The 19,982-nt window shown below is 37.1% G+C and overlaps 1 protein-coding gene across 1 annotated transcript; it reads right to left on the reverse strand.

Moving 5' to 3' along the window:
• Positions 1-1,889: 1,889 nt before the first annotated feature.
• Positions 1,890-4,458, reverse strand: LOC145012673 (PHD finger protein At2g01810-like). The gene is made up of 3 exons (XM_078971474.1): positions 4,149-4,458; positions 3,797-4,055; positions 1,890-3,573 (listed from the first exon to the last, which is right to left on the reverse strand). Exons 1-3 carry the CDS (start codon positions 4,456-4,458, stop codon positions 1,890-1,892), a joined length of 2,253 nt encoding a protein of 750 aa, XP_078827600.1.
• Positions 4,459-19,982: the final 15,524 nt, after the last annotated feature.

A 19,982-nucleotide genomic window follows, 5' to 3' on the forward strand; every position in this document is an offset into this window, starting at 1 on the left:
AATGCATGCTAGTATATAGGCTAAGGATCTCTCGTAATTGCATGTTAGGATTGTTAATTATGATGCCTTGTAGCCTTAGAATTTGCATGCTACGTGTTATCTGAAGTTCATGTCAATGTTAACTTGTTGCTAAGTGAATGCCTTAGGTTGTACAAAACTAGGATTGCATAGCCTGCGATTGCATGATTTAGCCTTACTTTTTGTCTCTTATTTGATTGTGAGTTTAGGATAAAATCATTTATCCAACTGTTTACTTGATCTTTGATTACGTACGACTTGCATTCACAAGGTAATTACTGATGTTGGCAGAGACTTCATGCAGTATGAGAGCGAAAGTGGGTGAAATCCTAGAAAGAGAATTTATGAAGTTTAGTTATATGTGCTTGTTTGAGCATTTAGGTGTTTGTTAGAAAGCCTATGTTGTAGTTAGTCACCTTTGAACTGTCTAAGAAGATAGCAGGGAGCGTGCACACGGTGAATGTATGAACGTACATTTTTTGGGTAAAATAAAACAATTAGTTGTAGAAAATTTAATAAATTTAACTAAACAATTATATTTTGGAACAATATTATCTTACCGCACATCCAATATCGACAAAACAGAGTTCAAAACGATCCACAACATATGTTAGGATGTTGGTGCAACTATAGAGGTCGGTTCTTCTAAGGTTATACAAAAAAGAGACAAGTTAGCAAAACATTCTTTGTGATCGCTATTTGTGTAACTCATTTGTAGCAGTTTAAAACACAACTATACATGTTATGTATAGGATAATTTTTTTTGGTGTCCGGAACATTTGTCCAGAAAGCATTCTGTATTAAAACATATTCCGGAATGTCGGTCCAACATATACTGTTTGACTACAATAGTTAGGAATTAACTACGCCCACTCAGAACATACAATTAATCATTCTGAAAAACATAATCTATCCACAATTGTTTACTCTATAATACCGACCAATTCTCTAGAACGGCTATATTCCCCATAAAACAAACCTCATTATTAAAAATCAAGGTCTTAACAATACGATATCATTAATCTTGTTTCTTCCACTCATTAAAAATGACATTTGTCATAATTAACCTAGTTCTTCACTTTTAACGCATTTAATGCAAAGTACTCAAATGAACAACGTACTTAAATTCTTACCACGTCTTAATTTCCTTATAAGTTATAATGAAGCTTTTATTAACACCCGGGTTACACTAATAAATAACATTTTAACTTTTGATGACATTTTTCACACTTTACATGTTAAAATGTCTAGCCTAAAATCAAGCATGTTACAGCTTGCACTGTTGCACATATAATCCAACACGCGCAAATCATAAAAGATCCAAATATAAATATGTGCTTGTATTAAGATGAACTTCTCACCTCTTTTTTTACCGTTTCTCATTTGTCCGTAAATAATTTCATTAAAACTAATATATTTCACTCTCTTCTATATAGTTTCTTCCATGCCCCTTTCCTTATTTATTATTATTATTATTATTTTAAGAAATCATAATAATATTCAAGGTTTGTTTGTAAATAGTAAATCAAATTTAAGAGTTGGATTTCCGTTTTTCAAGAGTTTTCTAAGATTATGTAGCTCTTGAAATGGATCGTTTATATCATTTGCCTAAAGATGCGGGACCAAAGTGCAAAAAAGGATTTGGTGGGGTCCAAAGAAAGAAGTATCCATGGAATCCCGGAATTGAGGCAAGTTTTCCTTCGTTTTTAGGTTTTTTCGCTTGCATCATTTAAAGTTTGTGGTAAAGATTATTTGATATGATGACATCACAACAATATAATCTCCATAGATTCTATATATATTTTCTATTATATTAAAGTAATAAATAAATAAATAAATGTGATTAACTTAACAATCCTCCACCCCTCAACCTATTGGCTCAAAAGCTCACTTTTACTCTTCGCATCACAATCCCCACACACGAACTCCACAGGTGCACCTTCATCATCCTCTATTCCGCAGCATCTCGTATGCCTCCACACGTGGCACTCATCACACGCAACCATCCTTTCTCCATCATCATCACGTGCCCCACACAAACAATCCACCCTTGATTCAACCGCATCCCCATCATAACCCTCATACCTCAGCGTCGTACCCAAGTCCAGCCCACTCCCCCTAACCCAAACCTGCGCCCCCGCCTCCACCGCGCACGATAGCACTACCTCGTCCTTTATCCCTTTTAACCCTCCAATTTGACTCACCACAAATTTATCCATTACGCAGTAAGTATCCCTCAGCGCGTACTGCGCCACCTCCCGGAGCTCCCCAACTGTCATCCACGGCGACACCACCACCACCTCCCCTGGTGGCAGTTGACGAGTCAACTCGGTTTCCAACTCGTCGAAACTCGGTAAAACTCGACAGGTTAACGTCATTGACTCATTACTTTTAACCTCAAATTCCCATTTCTTCACGAAATATTTACTGTTTAATACAACTCGACTCGCTTCACTCACTGAGTTCCACCACGGGTAACCCAGAAGAACGTTTCTATACAAAAACAAGATATCTCCGTAAACATCTCCATTTTCTTCATCAAATTCCTCATTGTTTTGGTCTCGGATCTCGAATTCCATCAATCGGGTTAATGGGTTTTTCATTCGGGTTATAATTTGATTCCCGATTGATAATTTATCGATCGATTTCAATACGAAATCGATCAAACCCGTGTCACCAACGTATTTACTCGCCATGTTTCTTAAATCTTTACGTGACATTGCTCCATTTCTTCTTGTGTTCGTAATCTTGTGTTCTTTTAAAATGTTTGCGATAACTTTAGCGGTTTTTTCGAGTCTCTGTTTAGGCCATCTTGGCTCTAATTTCCATAAAGATGACACAGACTTGATGTTCTTGGGATCTTCAGTCATTTCATGGATTTCAAACTCGACTAATTTGGTCAATGAATTGACTACACGACGAATAATGTAATTATCGTAACATAAAACGTTGATTGATTTTAGAACGAAATCGATCAAACCTGTGTCGCCAATAAATTGTCGAGCACTCTCTCTCAATTCGTGTCTTGACATTGCGACATTCTTCTGTTTTAGTAACTTTACGATTACGTCAATGGAGTATTCGACTCTCCTTTGAGGCCACCTGCAATCTGAATTCGTAATTGAAATCAAGAATTCGTCGAGACATTTTGGGTTTTGAATATCTTCTTCGAATGTAGCACGTTCATGTTTTGGTATTTTTCTTGATGGCGCTAGAATCTGGCTTTCAGTATCTCCGGAGAGCTTGAATTCAAGAAGAAATTGAAGAAGATCACTCAATGAAAACAATCGGGTTTCACTTAATTCCCGGTATTTAGAGATAATTTGTTGGGTTTTCTTTCCATGGTAAGTGTTTTTCAAGTCATTGATGATGTTATCGAGATGTAATTCTGCTAGAAATCCTACAGCTCCCGTGTATTTGTCTTCTGTAACACCAAAGCTTCCATGGCCGAATTTATATCCCCAATTCCCAAACCATGAGCTTCTGAATGCGACTCCATGAATTAACCTTAACTCCATTGATCTCTCCAACTTAACATCAGCTACTGATACTTTCCTGCATGATGCAAATTCATACCAAATGCAGAATCAGATTATGCATTTTGACCTCGTTTTTATCTTCATAGTTGATTTGATTCCTTTTCAGTTATACGAATTGGAGAATTACGTTCAATTTTAAGCAAAAATTACAAACAGTGAAATGTTGTTTATAATAACAAGTGTAGAGTGCAAATTATGATTGTTTAACAATGGAACATGAAATTGAGATGAAAACATACCTGGTTTTTAGAGAATTGCAAATGCTGTCCCATAGATTCATGACATCGGTTTCAGTAAGTGAATTTGAAGAGTCTAATTCTAATTTATTGATAGAAATTAGATGACCAAAACCATTGCAGTGAATTAAGCCGTGTAAGATATGTGATTCATCGAGCTCCAAACTGTTCTTCTGATCATGATCTTTCAATGGTTGCTTATCACCATACGATGGAATCATAAACCGGTATCTTCTCTTACAAACAAAATGATGACCCCATCCTTCAAATCCAATTCACAAAATCACAATTCATTACAAGTTAAAATCACACACACACACATACAGAGAAACACACGTAGCGAGAGTGAACTAACCAACTGATTTACAGTGACAACAAAGCGGGCGAAGAGATTGATCATTTATGTGTTCTTCAATAGTGTAAAGAGGGAAAATAGCACCGTTTGATTCGCAGAGAAGAAGAGTAGACCATACATTGTTGGAAACGGCGCCAGTTAGTTGGCGTTGTTCAATCTGCTCACCATATTCATCAAGAAACGATCGAATGTTATCACGAAATGGACCCGAAAAATCAGTTACTGATTTCCCAAAACTCTTGAACTCGAAGATTCGTTGCTTCCTCTTTCTATTGGTATTGTTCTTAATGCAAGCTTCCAACGTCGCCATTGGAGAGAAACGAAGAGAAATGAAGAACCGAAAATGGAGGAATAGGGTGTGTGGGTGGGGGGTTGTAAATGTAAAATGACGAATTTGGGTCTCTAAGGCGGGAGAATATGGAAAGAGATGGTAGGGATGAAATGGTAAATTGAGAATGTAACGAAATATACTCATGCGGGCTTGTGTGAGTAAAAGAGAACTGACTTTGTTGTGATAGGCCAGGGAGTACGTGTGTGTTATTGTGGGCCCCAAATATTGACCACGTGTAACATACTTTTAGCATCCCTTTAGTTTGGGGTTTTTACCACTTTTGACCCATTGTTTTCATATTTTTGCAATTTAGTATTGATGTGGATTTCTTATCGATGCAGTTAACAATCTACAAAGCGTTGTCTCTCGATGCCACGACATGGATCTTATAGCGAGTTAATATGTAGAAGATTATCATAATATTTCCAAATTATAGAGTTGCCTAAATCGAAACTTAAAATCTCACTCATAGATTTGAATATTTTTGAAAAAACTACCAGAATGATCAATGTAGTTTTCGTTGTTCTTTAACCCGAGAGTAAAATAGTTTTAAGTTGCAAAAATGGACCTTTTTCTGAGTTTTCATCATGGAAATGGTCCGTATTTCTAGCAGTCACTAAATGATCTTTGTTTTCTCACCTATGTACCCCTCATATGAGAGTAAAATAGTTTTCTCACCTAGCAGTCACTAAATGATATTTGTTTTGCCGTAGATGGCTTGTGTATTATTTCTTCATCCCTAAAGACTATTTCACATTTTCTCGAACATCATGATGATTGATGGTGCTATGCTTCTGTAGAAATCTTGTTGTGGTATGCGCCTCTTGGACATCACTAAATATGAAGATGACTGATGACTCTACTCTTCCCCAATTTGGCATATGCTTTCTCATAAACAATCTATTTATATAATCTAATAAAATAAGACAAAGGTGTTGATTATTAAGTAACAGGATTGTCAAATATTACAAAATGTTAAAATTATATTTATAAACGTACTTAAATTAGAAAAAAGGTGATTTCGATATTACACCAGCAATAGACATGATCCTACTTCTTAAAAATAAGTCTAATTTGGGCTTAAGCGTATTCTTTTAAAAAACAAAATACATTTAGTTTGCTACTATTCCAATATTTATTAAATGTAACATAAGAATTTATATTCGTAATATTTAACTATAACGTGTTACACATTAAAATAAAATCAAAAATTGAAGGATCGATTATTGAATAATTATCAATTAATAAAACTCTTAAGTAATTCAATAGAAAAAAATGTAGAAACTTGATAGTTGATATTATTAGTCATGTATTCTTTACACTGTTGTATTAGCATAGCCCTATTCTTGTATCGACGACCCCTTTGTATTCTCGGCCCACATCTATTGCAATATTGTATATATACTGTTTGATATCAATGAAATCATTCAAGGGAAACAATCGTTTTTATGGTATCAGAGCGGTATAATATTTTCCCTCAAATTACTCCTCAAATCTCTCTCAATCTTCTAACCTTCCTTCTTCTTCTTCCCATTCTAACCAAGCTGACCCTAGCATCTTCCCCTGTGTGATCATGACAAACAATAACACTACCACCAACAAAGATGCAACAAAAAAACCCTTTGCAAACACCAACATTCGATCCTATGTTCCTATTACACTTGATCTAGAAGATTTGAACTATGACTCATGGCGAGATCTTTTTTGAAGCCTGTTGTATCACTTTCGGTGTCAATCATCATCTCATCGATCCCTTACCCGCTAACCCATCTACCAACTGGTCCAAACTTGACTCACTTGTCAAGATGTGGATGTATGGTATTGTTTACAAATCTTTGATTTAAATGTTGTGTTAATCGGTTTTAGTATTTTAGGAGTTTATTTTTGTTTAGTTTAAATATGGTTTAATAGGAAAGTTTTTAGGATTTGTGTTTTGCTAGTTTTGCTATTGGAATAGGATTTTATTTGGTTTAGTATAAATAGATGTTAAAGTTTCAGATTGTTTAGTTTTTGAGAATAAAAAATCACAGCAAGTTCTATTTCTTTTGTGCTTCTAACGTGTTCACAACAAGAGTTCAATTCTTTTTCTTTACCTTGGTGCACAAGGTTTAATACCAACCTTTTGTTAACACTTGGTATCAGAGCGGTTTTGTTGAAGGGGGTGTGATTCGAGGTTGATTAGAAGCAACCCCGGTTTCTTTTAATCAGGCTTCTGAGAGACTAACCGGAGGCGCGGAGTAAACGAACGGGAAGACGTCAAAGCGGGTGGCTTTGATTCGGTTCGTTTAGCGGGTGACGGAAGACGGTAAAGGTGGTCGTGACCTTGTCTTGTTTTCCGGTGGAAAAGTGCTCTCGGAACAAGCTTGATTAAAGAAGTCGGGGTTAAGGAGAAAAGGATGGCGTTGGTTAAAGAAGGAGGTTCGTTGACATATCAAGTTCCGGTTTTGACTCCAACGAATTATCCGGTGTGGGTGGTTAAAGTCAAGTCAATTATGGATGCACATGGCATATGGGAGACGGTCGAACCGAAGACGTTAGATAAAGCACCAGATCAAAAGAAGTCAAAACAAGCTCGTGCTTTTTTGTTTCAAGCGATACCCGAAAACATGGTGTTGCAAATGGCGAGTTACACCGACCCAAAGCAAGTGTGGGATGGGCTAAAAACACGGTATTTGGGAGTGGATCGGGTAAGAACGGCTTGACTTGCAACCTTAAAAAGGGAGCTTGAAAGTTTACGCATGAAAGAGGATGAAACGGTTGATGATTTTGTGACGAAATTATCCGGTTTAGCATCAAAAGTAAGGAGTCTTGGATATGAGCTTGAAGAAGGTGATTTGGTAAAAAGGTTACTAGATTCGATGCCTAATTCGTTTCTCCAAATCTTGGCTTCAATAGAGCAATGTTTCGAGTTGGATTCAATGTTATTCGATGAAGCGGTTGGTAGATTGAAGGCGTACGAGGAGCGTATAAGAGGAACTGAGAAAGTGGAGGACAATTAAGGTGGGTTGTTGTTGGCTAGTGATGAAAAGTCACATGTTGGTAAGCATTGTGGCAATGGGCGTTCAAATCGGGATGACTTTGGACGTGGTCGGGGAAGAGGTCGGGGGTCCAAGAGAAGTCAAGATGTTAATGAACGTGTCCGGGATAAAAGTCATATTAGATGTTACAAATGTGGTGAACTTGGTCACTATAAAAACGAGTGTCCTAAATGGGAAAAGGAAGAAGCGGGTCTAATCGAAGAGGAACCGATGTTGTTTTGAACGACGAGTGACTCGTATGACAAATCCGATTAAGGGGGTGATTGTTGGGTTAATCGGTTTTAGTATTTTAGGAGTTTATTTTTGTTTAGTTTAAATATGGTTTAATAGGAAAGTTTTTAGGATTTGTGTTTTGCTAGTTTTGCTATTGGAATAGGATTCTATTTTGTTTAGTATAAATAGATGTTAAAGTTTCAGATTGTTTAGTTTTTGAGAATAAAAAATCACAGCAAGTTCTATTTCTTTTGTGCTTCTAACGTGTTCACAACAAGAGTTCAATTCTTTTTCTTTACCTTGGTGCACAAGGTTTAATACCAACCCTTTGTCAACATTAAATGGTCTTCAAGAAAGGAATGACTGCATATGACTTCTGAAATAGCATTGAGGATCTGTTCAATGACAACAAAGATGCTCGAGCCTTGGAACTTGACTAAGAACTCCGTACCATCACAATCGGTGACATGACAGCCCATGCTTACTGTCAATGAATCAAGGTAATTGCTGATCTCCTTGCCGATATAGATCAACCAGTTCCAAAGAAAACTCATGTTACTTACATGGTCAATGGTCTCGGTGAAAAGTTTGATCAACTAGCTAGAATCATCTGCCATCAAGACCCGCTTCCATCATTTTTGAAAGCACACTCGATGCTTGTTCGTGAAGAGCTTCGTCTCTCCCGGATTCAACCTCAACATGCAGTTCACCGGGACAATGCTTCAGCCCTAACTGTTCTTTTTACCGGCTCTGGGGACTCTTCTCGTCCTCCCTTCAATCTGACTTATGGTAACGTCGGAATCAGGATTGTCGGCAACAAAGTGACCATCGTAATCATGATCGACGACAACAGAATGACCGCCAACAGTAGGGTGATCGTCGACATGGTGGGGGTGATGATCTACGTCAAGGTAAAGGCGGTGGTAGGCATCAGTCGCATATGACGACTTTTTCCTCATGACAAATGTGGGTTGTTCCACCTCCATGGGATCCTCCGGCTCAATGGATCCAATCTTCATCTACTTGGCTCAACTTCAATCAACAAGCTCCTTGGGCCCAACATCAGATAAATTCAATACCTTGGGCCTCTTCTGGTGTAGGCTCTTCACGACAGCAGCAACATCAGGACCAACAGCCTGCTATCTTTCACGCAACAACACCCACAAACACTTCTAATCAAGCGACTTTTATTTCCGAGGCTTTTCATACCATGAGTCTTCAGGACTCGACAAACTCAGGCTGGTTCATGGACTCTGGTGCAACAAATCACCTCTCCACAGGGACATGTAACCTCCGTAACGTTTTTAATAAAAATCCTTTTTCGTCAATTATCATAGGTGATGGGTTGCCCATACCCGTCACCAACACGGGACATAGCATTCTTCCTACTCCCCATCATCCTCTTCATCTTCATAATATTCTTGTCACTCCAAATATAATCAAAAACTTAATTTATTTTCGTAAATTCACCACCAATAACAATCAGTGTTCTAAAAGGCGTGCCATGGCGTGACGCGTGGTTCCGCCGTTACGAAAACCCTCATAACGTTGCTGTTAGGCGTGTCGCATGGCAAGGCGTGATATGGCGCGCCATGGCGCGTTATGGTGTGTTATGGCGCGTGTTTTTTCGTTTGAGACATGGTTTTTTGCTCTTTGTTATGTCTTTTCTAATCGGAGATACAAGTATTGTGGTTTTTGTTAAATTTTTGTTACTAGTTATTGATATAACACTTCTAAAAAGTAGTTATATTTAATATAAATTTATATTTATGTGGTAATATAATTTTAAATTAATACAAAATCGCCACCTTACATCACACCTTGAAAAACGCTATGGCTCGCCATGGCTCGTTAAGCTTGAGGCTTGACCTTGCCGCCACGCCGTACCTCACGTCATTTAGAACCTTGATAACAATTATGTTGTTGAATTTGATCCATTTAGTTTAACTATGAAGGACCTTAGGACGCACCAGATTCTTCTCCACGGTGACAACATCGAGGACCTTTACCTAATTTATGACCTTCAGTCTCTTCCACAAGCGTTTTCTTCTTTCATTCCTACAACATGGCACCAATGGCTCGGGCATCCCGGGAACAAAGTGTTTCGTCATTTGCTTTCTAATAATTCCATTTCATGTAATAAATTTGCTTCTGATTTTATTTGTAATGCTTGTTAGTTAGGCAAACATGTCAATCTTCCATTTTAAAGCTCTAATAAAGTCGTGAACTACGTGTTTGATATGATTCATTCTGACATTTGGACATCTCCTGTACCAAGCTTGAGTGGTCTTAAATAATATGTCATTTTATTAGATCATTATTTTCATTTCTTGTGGGTCTACCCCCTTAAACGTAAAAGCGACACTATCTTAAAATTTTTACATTTTCAAAAGCTTGTCAAAACTCAATTTAATAAAGACATTAAAGCTTTCCAATGTGATCATGGGGGTGAATTTGACAACAACACCCTGCAAACCATTTTTGACACAAATGGAATTCTCATGTGTTTTTCATGTCCAAAAACATCCCAACAAAATGGCAAATCCGAACGCATGCTTCAGAAAATTAATAGCCTTATTCGCTCTCTTCTTTTCCAATCTCACCTTCCTCCCACGTATTGGGTTGAAGCTTTTCATATGGATTTTCACCTCCTCAACTGCGTTCCATTCAAGTCTATCTAGAATCACACCCCTTACTTTAAACTTTACCAAAAGAAACCAATATATGATCATCTTCGCATCTTTGGATGCTTATGCTATCCGCATTTTCACCCACCTCACAAACTCGCTCACCATGGATTTCGTTTCCTTGATCTACACTCCAAAAAGATCATCATCTCAAGACATGTTATTTTTAGTGAAGATGTTTTTCCTTTTGCCTCAATGACACCCTACTCACCACCATCTTATGACTTTCTCAACATGTATAAGCCCCTAAAATACATTGCTTCCAACCATCATTCCCCTATTCTGCTGCAACCTCCACACCATCCTTGGCCACAACCACATCGACAGCCGGCAAACACCACCACTCTCCTACTATAACTTATGATTCTTCCACCTCAAACACCAACACCCCCTTTGCATCACTGTATGCACACCCGATCTTATAGTGGCATCGTTAAACCCATCACTCACTTAGATATTCACACATACTCTCTTTCTCCAATACCCAAAACTCACATTCAAGCTCTTCGTGGTCCAAACTAGAAAAACTCTATGCTTGACAAATATGGGGCTCTTATTAAAAACAGGACTTGGGTACTTTTTCCACGTCCTCAAGGGGTTAATATTGTTTGCTCAATGTGGCTATATAAACAAAAATTTAATGTTGATGGTTCTCTTAGCAGGTACAAGGTACGACTCGTTGCTACTGGTAAGAGTCAACAACATGGTATCGATTGCGAAGAAATTTTCAGTCCGGTTGTCAAACTGGCCACAATACAGACAATTCTTAATCTTGCTATCTCTCGACAATGGCCCATTCACCAGCTCGATGTCAAAAATGCATTTCTCCATGGCCATCTATCTGAGACTGTCTATATGCATCAACCCCTCGGTTTTACTGACCCTTCAAAACCAGGCCATGTCTGTCAGCTTCAAAATTCGTTATATGGCCTCAAGCAGGCTCCCCAGGCCTGGTTTCAATGCTTTGCCACTTAGGCCACACGACTTGGTTTCAAGCACAACAAGTCATATTCATATTTATTTGTTTTACAGCAGGGAAAAGACTTGGATTACTTACTACTATATGTCGATGGCATCATCTTGACAGCTTCAAGTTCTATGCTTTTATGCCAGCTCATATCCTCTCTTAGCAAAGAATTCACCATGACAGATCTTGGTGACCTGAACTACTTTCTGGGAATTTCTATAACTAGCTCCATGACTGACATGTTTCTTTCTCAGAAGAAATATGCATATGAGCTGCTTCAGCACGCTCATATGACCTATGTGAACCTTAGCCTCACTCATGTCGATTCCTCCGCCAAATTGGGAGATGGTGACACTCTTATAGCTGACCCATCATTATACCATAGCCTTACGGGGGTATTGTTGTATCTCACGTTCACTCGACCATATATCTACTTCGCTGTTCAACAAATATGTCTCTACATGCACGACCCTCGAGAACCACATTTCAATGCTCTAAAACGCATCCTACAATACATCAAAGGCACTCTTGATTATGGTCTCCACCTGTACACCTCCTCATCTACAACTCTAACTGCCTACTCTGATGCAGATTGGGGGGATGCCAAGTCACTCACAGATCCACCTCTGGTTACTGCGTTTTCCTCGAAGAGAACTTTATATCATGGTCATCCAAATGAAAACATACGACATCTCGATCTAGTACTGACGCTGAATATCACACTGTAGCCAATGCAGTTGTTGAAACGGTTTGGCTACGCAACTTTCTTCGTGAACTGCACTTACCCCTTCGTTCAGCCACTCTCATCTATTGTGATAATGTGAGTGCAATTTACATGTCATCAAACCCGGTTCAACATCAGCGAACCAAACATATAGAGATTGATATTCACTTCGTTCGTAACAAAGTTGCTACGGGTCAGGTTCAAGTTCTCCATGTTCCATCCAGATACCAAGATGCCGACATATTTACGAAATGGCTTCCCTTTCCTCTATTCTCTAATTTTTTCTCCAGTTTAAGCATTCGTGAACCTCCCGCTGAAACTGAATGGGCATATTAGTCATTGGTGCTTGTTGAGGCCAAAAAAATTAATAACCCTAAATCTTCTACACAAAAACTGTGTATAGTGGTAAAGGGAGTGTATCCACGGAGATTGGTTCAATTTAAATCTTTATGTAAATCACTTCTTCAAGTACTTGTAAAACAAGAGTAAAAGTAAAATGGGTATGGATACCTTCATTGTCACAACGCGTTTTAAAGTCATGAGGGCAGCATGCCTGAGCGAGAGCAATTCAGGGATGGGTGACTCCCTAAGAAGTTTTCATGCCAGGAGCCCAAAGCGGCCAAAATTGTTATATGTGCCAGAGGGGGATGTTACAAATGGTATGAGAGATGGGGCATGGGTCGATGTGTTCGACAGGGACGTTGAACCCTATAATTGGGGGTGGAGGTGGGTTACACCTGATCCTACATCGGCTAGGAAGGAGAATGAAGCATTCTTGAGGGAACAGATCTCATAAGAACTCTTCAATTAAGCGTGCCCATGTGAGAGCAATTCAGGGATGGGTGACCCCCAAAGAAGTTTTCGTGCCGGGAGCCCAAAGCGGGTAATATTGTGATGCGTGTCAGAGGGGGATGTTACATAAAAGATACAAATCACGGGTGAATATCACATTATATGATCACATGTGAATATTACATGATATATACATATGAATTTTTGTAAGTGTTCCTATATTAATCATTTTTTTTTTAATTTTCTTGTATATTTGGAAGAATTTATAGAAAATATTGAAGATGTGAAAAGTGATATAAAGAAAATATAGAAATCTTGACACCAAGACATGGAACACTTTAATCTTTGTAACATTTTTTATATTTTATTTTTATCAAATAAAATAGTTATTGGGTTTATAGTTTAGTAAATAAAAATGAGTGTTTATATGGTTTACTTACAAACATTATAGTATAAGAATTATGTATATATGCATTTGAAAAAATATGTACCTATGCATCTAAAACATTGATTTTTTAATTAAAAAAAATTATAGTTTTCTTTTTTATATATGCCAGCTTTTTTTAATTTATTGATTAATAAAATTATTGGTTTTCAACATACTTATCTAATAAAAAAATATATATACACACACTAGAAATGTTACGACTCATGCCTAGCACGAACCATCTAGAGTAATTTGTGCAGTTCTTTCACCGTTGTCTAATGTATATTGGCTAGGTTGATTTTCAATGTAAAATGATTGAATTAAAAATTAAAACATAAATATATTTTTATAATCACAAGTGAGTCACTATGATTGGCAAACAATTATAAGTACATTGTTATAAGTACATAATAATCTTAATAAAGGAAAAAAACTTTTACAAATTGTTTTAAATCGAAGATTTATTTCAAGAAAAATTAATGTGGATCAATGCTACATGTTTAAATTTTTTCTCTCTTCATAAGTTTTATAAATTATAATACTTTTATTTTTTGATTTTACGATTACGCTTTATAAAGTGGTAGAATCATTTTGTTTTGAATTTTATGAGTTTTAAACATGATTTATCATTATTTTGTGTTAATGGATTATGTAGTGAAGTTCTCATTAGATATGAGGACCGATAAAAATAGTAAATGGCTTGAACAAATGTAGTAAGTTTTTATTTGGTACTCAAAGGAAATCAAATACAAAATTGCAAGTTGTTGTCAAGGGTTGAAATCGTAATATTCATTGGATAGAAAGATTTTATCACAGAAAAATGCTTTTAATCTAAACAGCTGTCAAAAGGTTAAAAAAAGAAATAAATTGTAATTGGTTTTTTGGTTCAAGAATAAGAAACTGTTGTTATGTTGCTATCAGTAGAAAAGTAAATTTTTCTGTTTAATTATGAATAAAAGACAAGTTTACTCTTCAAATGCACATTTATGTTTAGCCTAGACCAAAATATGAATAAATATGGAAGCTGTATAGATTAGATATGACTTTTATCCTTTGTAATATAAATATATATATATATATATATATATATATATATATATATATATATAAGATATGGAAGCTGTATAGATAAGATATAACTTTTATCCTTTGTAATATATATATATATATATATATATATATATATATATATATATATATATATATATATGTGTGTGTATGTATATTTGTTATACGATCACATAATTGCAAATTAATGAAACCACTCCACTACCTTATGCTAATGTCATATTTGTTGTCAAATTTTACTGTTTGTTACTTAGTAAATGATATATATTTTGAAGTTATTTTCCTTTTATGAGCTTACATGATAATTTTTTCATATAATATGTTTTTGAAGTATTTTTTATTTATTAGTTTGTTTTTTGGTTGTTGTTTATAGGCTCTACTTGCAGGAAAGATAGTTTTATTGTTCACAAAAGATAGAGATCATCACAATATCCTTCATGTCATGCATTACATGGGTTTAGTTTTGATTACAATTGTTGATACAATTTTTATATATATAGTTTTCTAATTTGGAACTTCATTTTCATTATAGCTTTGTTTTTTAATTTATTTATTTTCATATATGTGAAGCTTTTATTAGAGTCATAAATAATAATAAAAATTCCAAATATATATATATATATATATATATATATATATATATATATATATATATATATATATACTATCACTCACTAACACACATGCTCTTGCACTAGAAAGCATATTCATGCTTATGATGCACCATATGTTATTTTGTACTATGTTAATGGTTAGTATTTATAGTTTGTTATGATTAATTTCTACGACTCATTTGTTATGTCTTATATTGTTAACTTAATTACCGTGTAATCATAAAATATTAAAGTATTAAAATACTGGGTTGGCAAACTGGGAAAGGATAGGTTCTGAAATCTAATGAACCTATGTAACACACTGGTTCCTAATTATACCTAATAAAAATAACATTCTACTTTTACAAAAACTTAAAATAGCATTATTTGTAACACCTAGAATAAGAAAAAATAAGAAAGGAAAGGAAAACCCTAAGTCAAGGGGTCAACTCGTCGAGTCCATAGGTGAACTTGACGAGTCGGAGCGGGATCCAGGTTATGAAATAAGTAACCGAATCGATGAGTCGGCAAGTGGACTCGGCGAGTCTGGTCTGAGCGAGGAAAGCCCTAATCTGAGGGTTTGCACCCTATTTAAAGGACCTTGTGTCCTCTCCTTAGTCCCCCCTTGTCGGCCAGAAGCTGCTATACATGATTCCAAACCCTAAGTTGAGTGATAGAAGGAAGAAAGTGAGTTTGGGGCTTTGCAAGCGGAAGATTTGGAGGATTTGACCACTAAGGAGCTAGAGGATCCAACCCTTTTTTTGTGAGCATTAGTTTGAAGGTAACAATCTGTCACCTTGCCTTTGTTGCTTCTAGATCTTCTCATGGATAATGTTTTGGGGCCATTTTGGTATGATAAGGAGCCTTTTTGAGTTAGAAGTCCATATCTGAGGTTGCTACTTCAGATCTAGGTGTATCTTGGCCTAGAGACCCATAAAGTATCGGTTTTTAGTGTGTTGGTAAAGCATGTTTTCCCCAAACCCTAGCCCTAGAGTGTTTTAAGCCCATAGCTCCTTGGTTTCACGTAAATTTTGCAACTTTACGTGAGGAATAAACTTTGGAAGAGTGGATCTACAAGATGGAGCCCTGCATGGCTCGAAAAGCCACTGTATGGATTAAGAACCGAAGCTACTCGGCGAGTCACATGGGTAGAATCGGCGAGTTGGATGGAGATAGACAGGAACTCGACGAGTTGGAAGAACAACTCGGCGATTCTGTTGAAGATTTCTGTGGACTCGGCGAGACTGTTCTTGGACTCGACGAGTTGGATCGTGGAACCTCAACCTTTTCTAGTTAAGACTTAGATCGGTGAGTTGAGTGGCGACTCAGTGAGTTGGACAGGATGGGACTCAGAGATCGTTGAACTCAACGATTCGGCGGAGTGACTCGGAGAATTGAGGTGTATTGTGAGAGTTTCAGAGCATAAGGACTCGACGAGTCAACGGGTTGACTCGGCAAGTGGAGTCAGTCAAGGAGTTGGACTTTGACCAGGACTTTGACTTTGACAAGAGTGGACTTAGTTGACTTCTAGAGTTCTGTTTGGATCTAAGTGTTATGTATATTGATATTGATAGCTCGGGGAGCTAGTGGAGCAGCGGTTCAGAGAATTATCAGTCAGCAGTCAGAGGGTTATCAGCAAAAGTTCAGCAGTGCAGGTGAGTTGAGTTTCCCTTTGTGTGAATGGGTCTACGGCCACAATGCCGACCCATGTAGTTATGAGTAGGATGACCCGGGGGCTAGCCCTAAGTACTGTTTGCTTGTATGATATTCAGGACCAAGGTCCAATGTCGGGCGGGTGCCCAAGGAATGGTTTGCATGATAGAGTATACTTGTTGTCTGTGTGATGCATGTATGTGCCTGGTAGGGAGGTGAGTGTGGGCGAGGTCCCGTATCTCACCAATAGTAGAGTATGGATAATGTTTCATATCTCATTAGTAGCAGAGTAGGGGCAAGGCCCGAGATAGGTATGGAGTGAGTGTGCGCGGGGGCCCGTATCTCACTTACAGTAGGAGCTTGGACGGGGTTCCATGACTCGCTAGTAACAGGATAGGAGCGAGGCCCAAAACAGGCGAGGCCTTAGGACAGGAATACAATAGGGTATGTTCAGTTATGTGTTATATGCTATTTTGTATTATGTGGTTAGTGGGCGTGGCCCAGAGATAGGCGGGGCATAAAAGAAACAGATTTGTATCCGAGCAAGGCTCGAAGCCAAGCGGGACCTGGAGCGGCGGGGTTATTATAGCGGGCGAGGCCCGAAGTAGCGGGCGTGGCCCAATATGTGCAGCATGTGTTTATGCAGGGTATGTGGTAGGTTGGGGGAACTCACTAAGATTCGTGCTTACGGTTTTCAGTTTTGGTTTCAGGTACTGCCGGTAGCGGAGGGAAGAGCTCGGGGTGATCGCATGACAGACACCATTGATTAGTCATCCTGGGATGTTTTACTCTGATCATGAAAATATGTTTTGGAAACGATACTCAGAATTTATGTTATGACTTATGATATGTTTTTATGAATATGGTTTTGGTAATGATTTAAAGAAAAAATTTTGGTACGGATATTTGGGACGTTACATTATACTTTTAGCAATCATATTTTGTGTGCACTTTTATTTAAAGACATGACCATTTGTTCTGACTTTTATTCAACACTTTTTCTCATAAAGTTTCATAGACCTAAATATAGTTAAAAAAAATCATTATAAGCAATTCACAAATCGAGACGTACTTACAAATCTCATCATGAAATGACTGAAGGATTATATATATTTTTGAAATCCAACACGATTTGTGTGACATGTTTCTCATTTTTATTTTACTTAGTTTAGTGAAACTATAGTTTGGTATTGTGACAGATTTTCTTTTTTAATTCCATTTAAGTACATCTGAATCTTCAAATCTAATTTTGCTTTTTTCTCTTAAGTCATTATCATTGGGATTTAAAAGATTACAAGAGCGCTATAAAGAATCTTAGAGAAAAAATTTCTACTAAACCCAAACATGAAGATCTTGATAAACCTGAAAAAGAATTAAGTGTGACATCCACATTTTCACGGCCAGAAAAAACCGATTTGTTTATGCTTTGTTTATAAAATCAGAGTAATCTTTTAAAGAAAACAGTTGCGGAATTTGTTCCCAAAACAAGATATGATAATAACTTATCAAAACATTTCTCAAAGAGAATGTATTTTCATTTAATAATAAAACCTCGGGATGTCATGTTTCGATACAGACATATAAGCATAAACAGAACTTACATTTAATTACACTAATCATTTACATCTCCTTTAATCTCTTAGTGCAAAGCAGCTTCGTATTGATACCTGTGATACAATTAAACTGAGTGGGTCAGGCTTGGGAGCCTGGTGAGCATATAGGGTTTTCAACCCACAATAATATAATTATTATATTCAATCATCAAACAATCAACCCAATTACTCATCTCCGTTATCTTCTTTTAATCTTCCCTAAAGATATTGTCCTAAGGGTCATCTCCTATATCATATTTACCGCTCATCTCCATACATCTTATATCCTTATATGCTTGTTCCTAAGAACTTTTTTTCCTAAGGACCATCGCATGTATCATATATGTGACATCCCCAAAATCTCGGCCAGAAAAGACCGATTTTCATTTATGCTTTTAAAATAATTTCAGAGTAAATCCTTTTGATTTGAAAGAGTTGCGGAATTTGTTCGCAAAAACAAAACATGATAACACAATGTTTACCAAATCATTTCATAAAAGAAATGTATTTTTCATTATATAATCAAAACTCGGGGTGTCATGTTCCGATATAGACCAATAAGCATAAACGATAACATTAAAAGTCATTCAACAAATATATACATATACAGACTTGTAAACAAAACAACTTGATGGTTCATCCATCTTACGCCCTTGCGCCACTTCCTATAATACAAATAAAACTGAGTGGGTCAGGCTTGGGAGCTTGGTGAGCATATAGGGTTTTCAACCCACAATAAATAATTAAATTAATTATTATCAACCAACAATAACTCAGTTACTCATTCCCGTTATTCTCACTTTATGTCCCTAAAATAACTAACACAAGGGACCTAATCTAAGAATATTTACATCGGGGTGACAACACATGCTGCGGGGGTTCCTCAGCAATATAAGTCAAATAAGGCAACCATGAGGGGGACGGAATACAGCTAATGAACACCCAAGTTCATTAACACCTACAGGTTATGAGCCTGCTAGCGTTCCACTACACTATCTAGAAAAGTCCGTGGTCGTCATCTAAATTCTGCTAGATGACTGGATCAAAACAACAACGAGGCCTCTCATCTGTTTATTACACACCAACTATCTACCCATGTTCTACCAACATATTAATAGATAAAAACATACATTTTTATACATATTTTCAAAACCTGTATAGCATGCTTGATCACTACATTTTCCATATAACAGATGAGGCACACACACATAACTCGTATTTCATATTGAAATAATCAGATCTGTAAGATAGAAGAAAGTGAATATACATTCACACACATAACAACAAGATATACACATAACACGTATCTCGTATAAAATACTTCATAATTATACGTTAGGAGAAAGTAACAACGCACTCACACATATAAACAACAATGTACTTAATACACTCAAACCATACTTGTATTATTATTGCGTTTATGAAAGGTAGTATACACTCACTTGATCACAAGATGATCGGACAACACTATGACTCGCAAAAGTAGTAATCCTCAACAGATCTGAAAGATCTCTACAAAAATCGAACTTCTCGCGGGTAGAGCTTCGGCTCGGAAACCGCACTTCTCGGGATCTTCGGGATCTCGGGACTTGCTTCGGGACTCGGGAATATTACCGGGGCTTCGGGGTGGCTTCGGGGGTAAAAACACAGAGCTTCGGCACGAAACGGAGGAGAAATGAGCACCTATGCCCGGACCCCTCGCATCCTATTTATAGGAGGCTGGAACCTCCTCGTACGCGGGGCGTACGC

The sequence above is a fragment of the Lactuca saligna genome, chromosome 8, assembly GCF_052625555.1.
Source record: "Lactuca saligna cultivar CGN05327 chromosome 8, ASM5262555v1, whole genome shotgun sequence".
Taxonomy (NCBI): domain Eukaryota; kingdom Viridiplantae; phylum Streptophyta; class Magnoliopsida; order Asterales; family Asteraceae; genus Lactuca; species Lactuca saligna.

Coding starts and splice junctions, on each gene's coding strand:
- LOC145012673 (XM_078971474.1), bottom strand. CDS start 4,458: ATGGCGACGTTGGAAGCTTGCATTAAGAACAATACCAATAGAAAGAGG. Junction 4,056..4,148: donor TTGTCACTGTAAATCAGTTG/GTTAGTTCACTC, acceptor TTGGATTTGAAG/GATGGGGTCATCATTTTGTT. Junction 3,574..3,796: donor TGCAATTCTCTAAAAACCAG/GTATGTTTTCAT, acceptor TGCATCATGCAG/GAAAGTATCAGTAGCTGATG.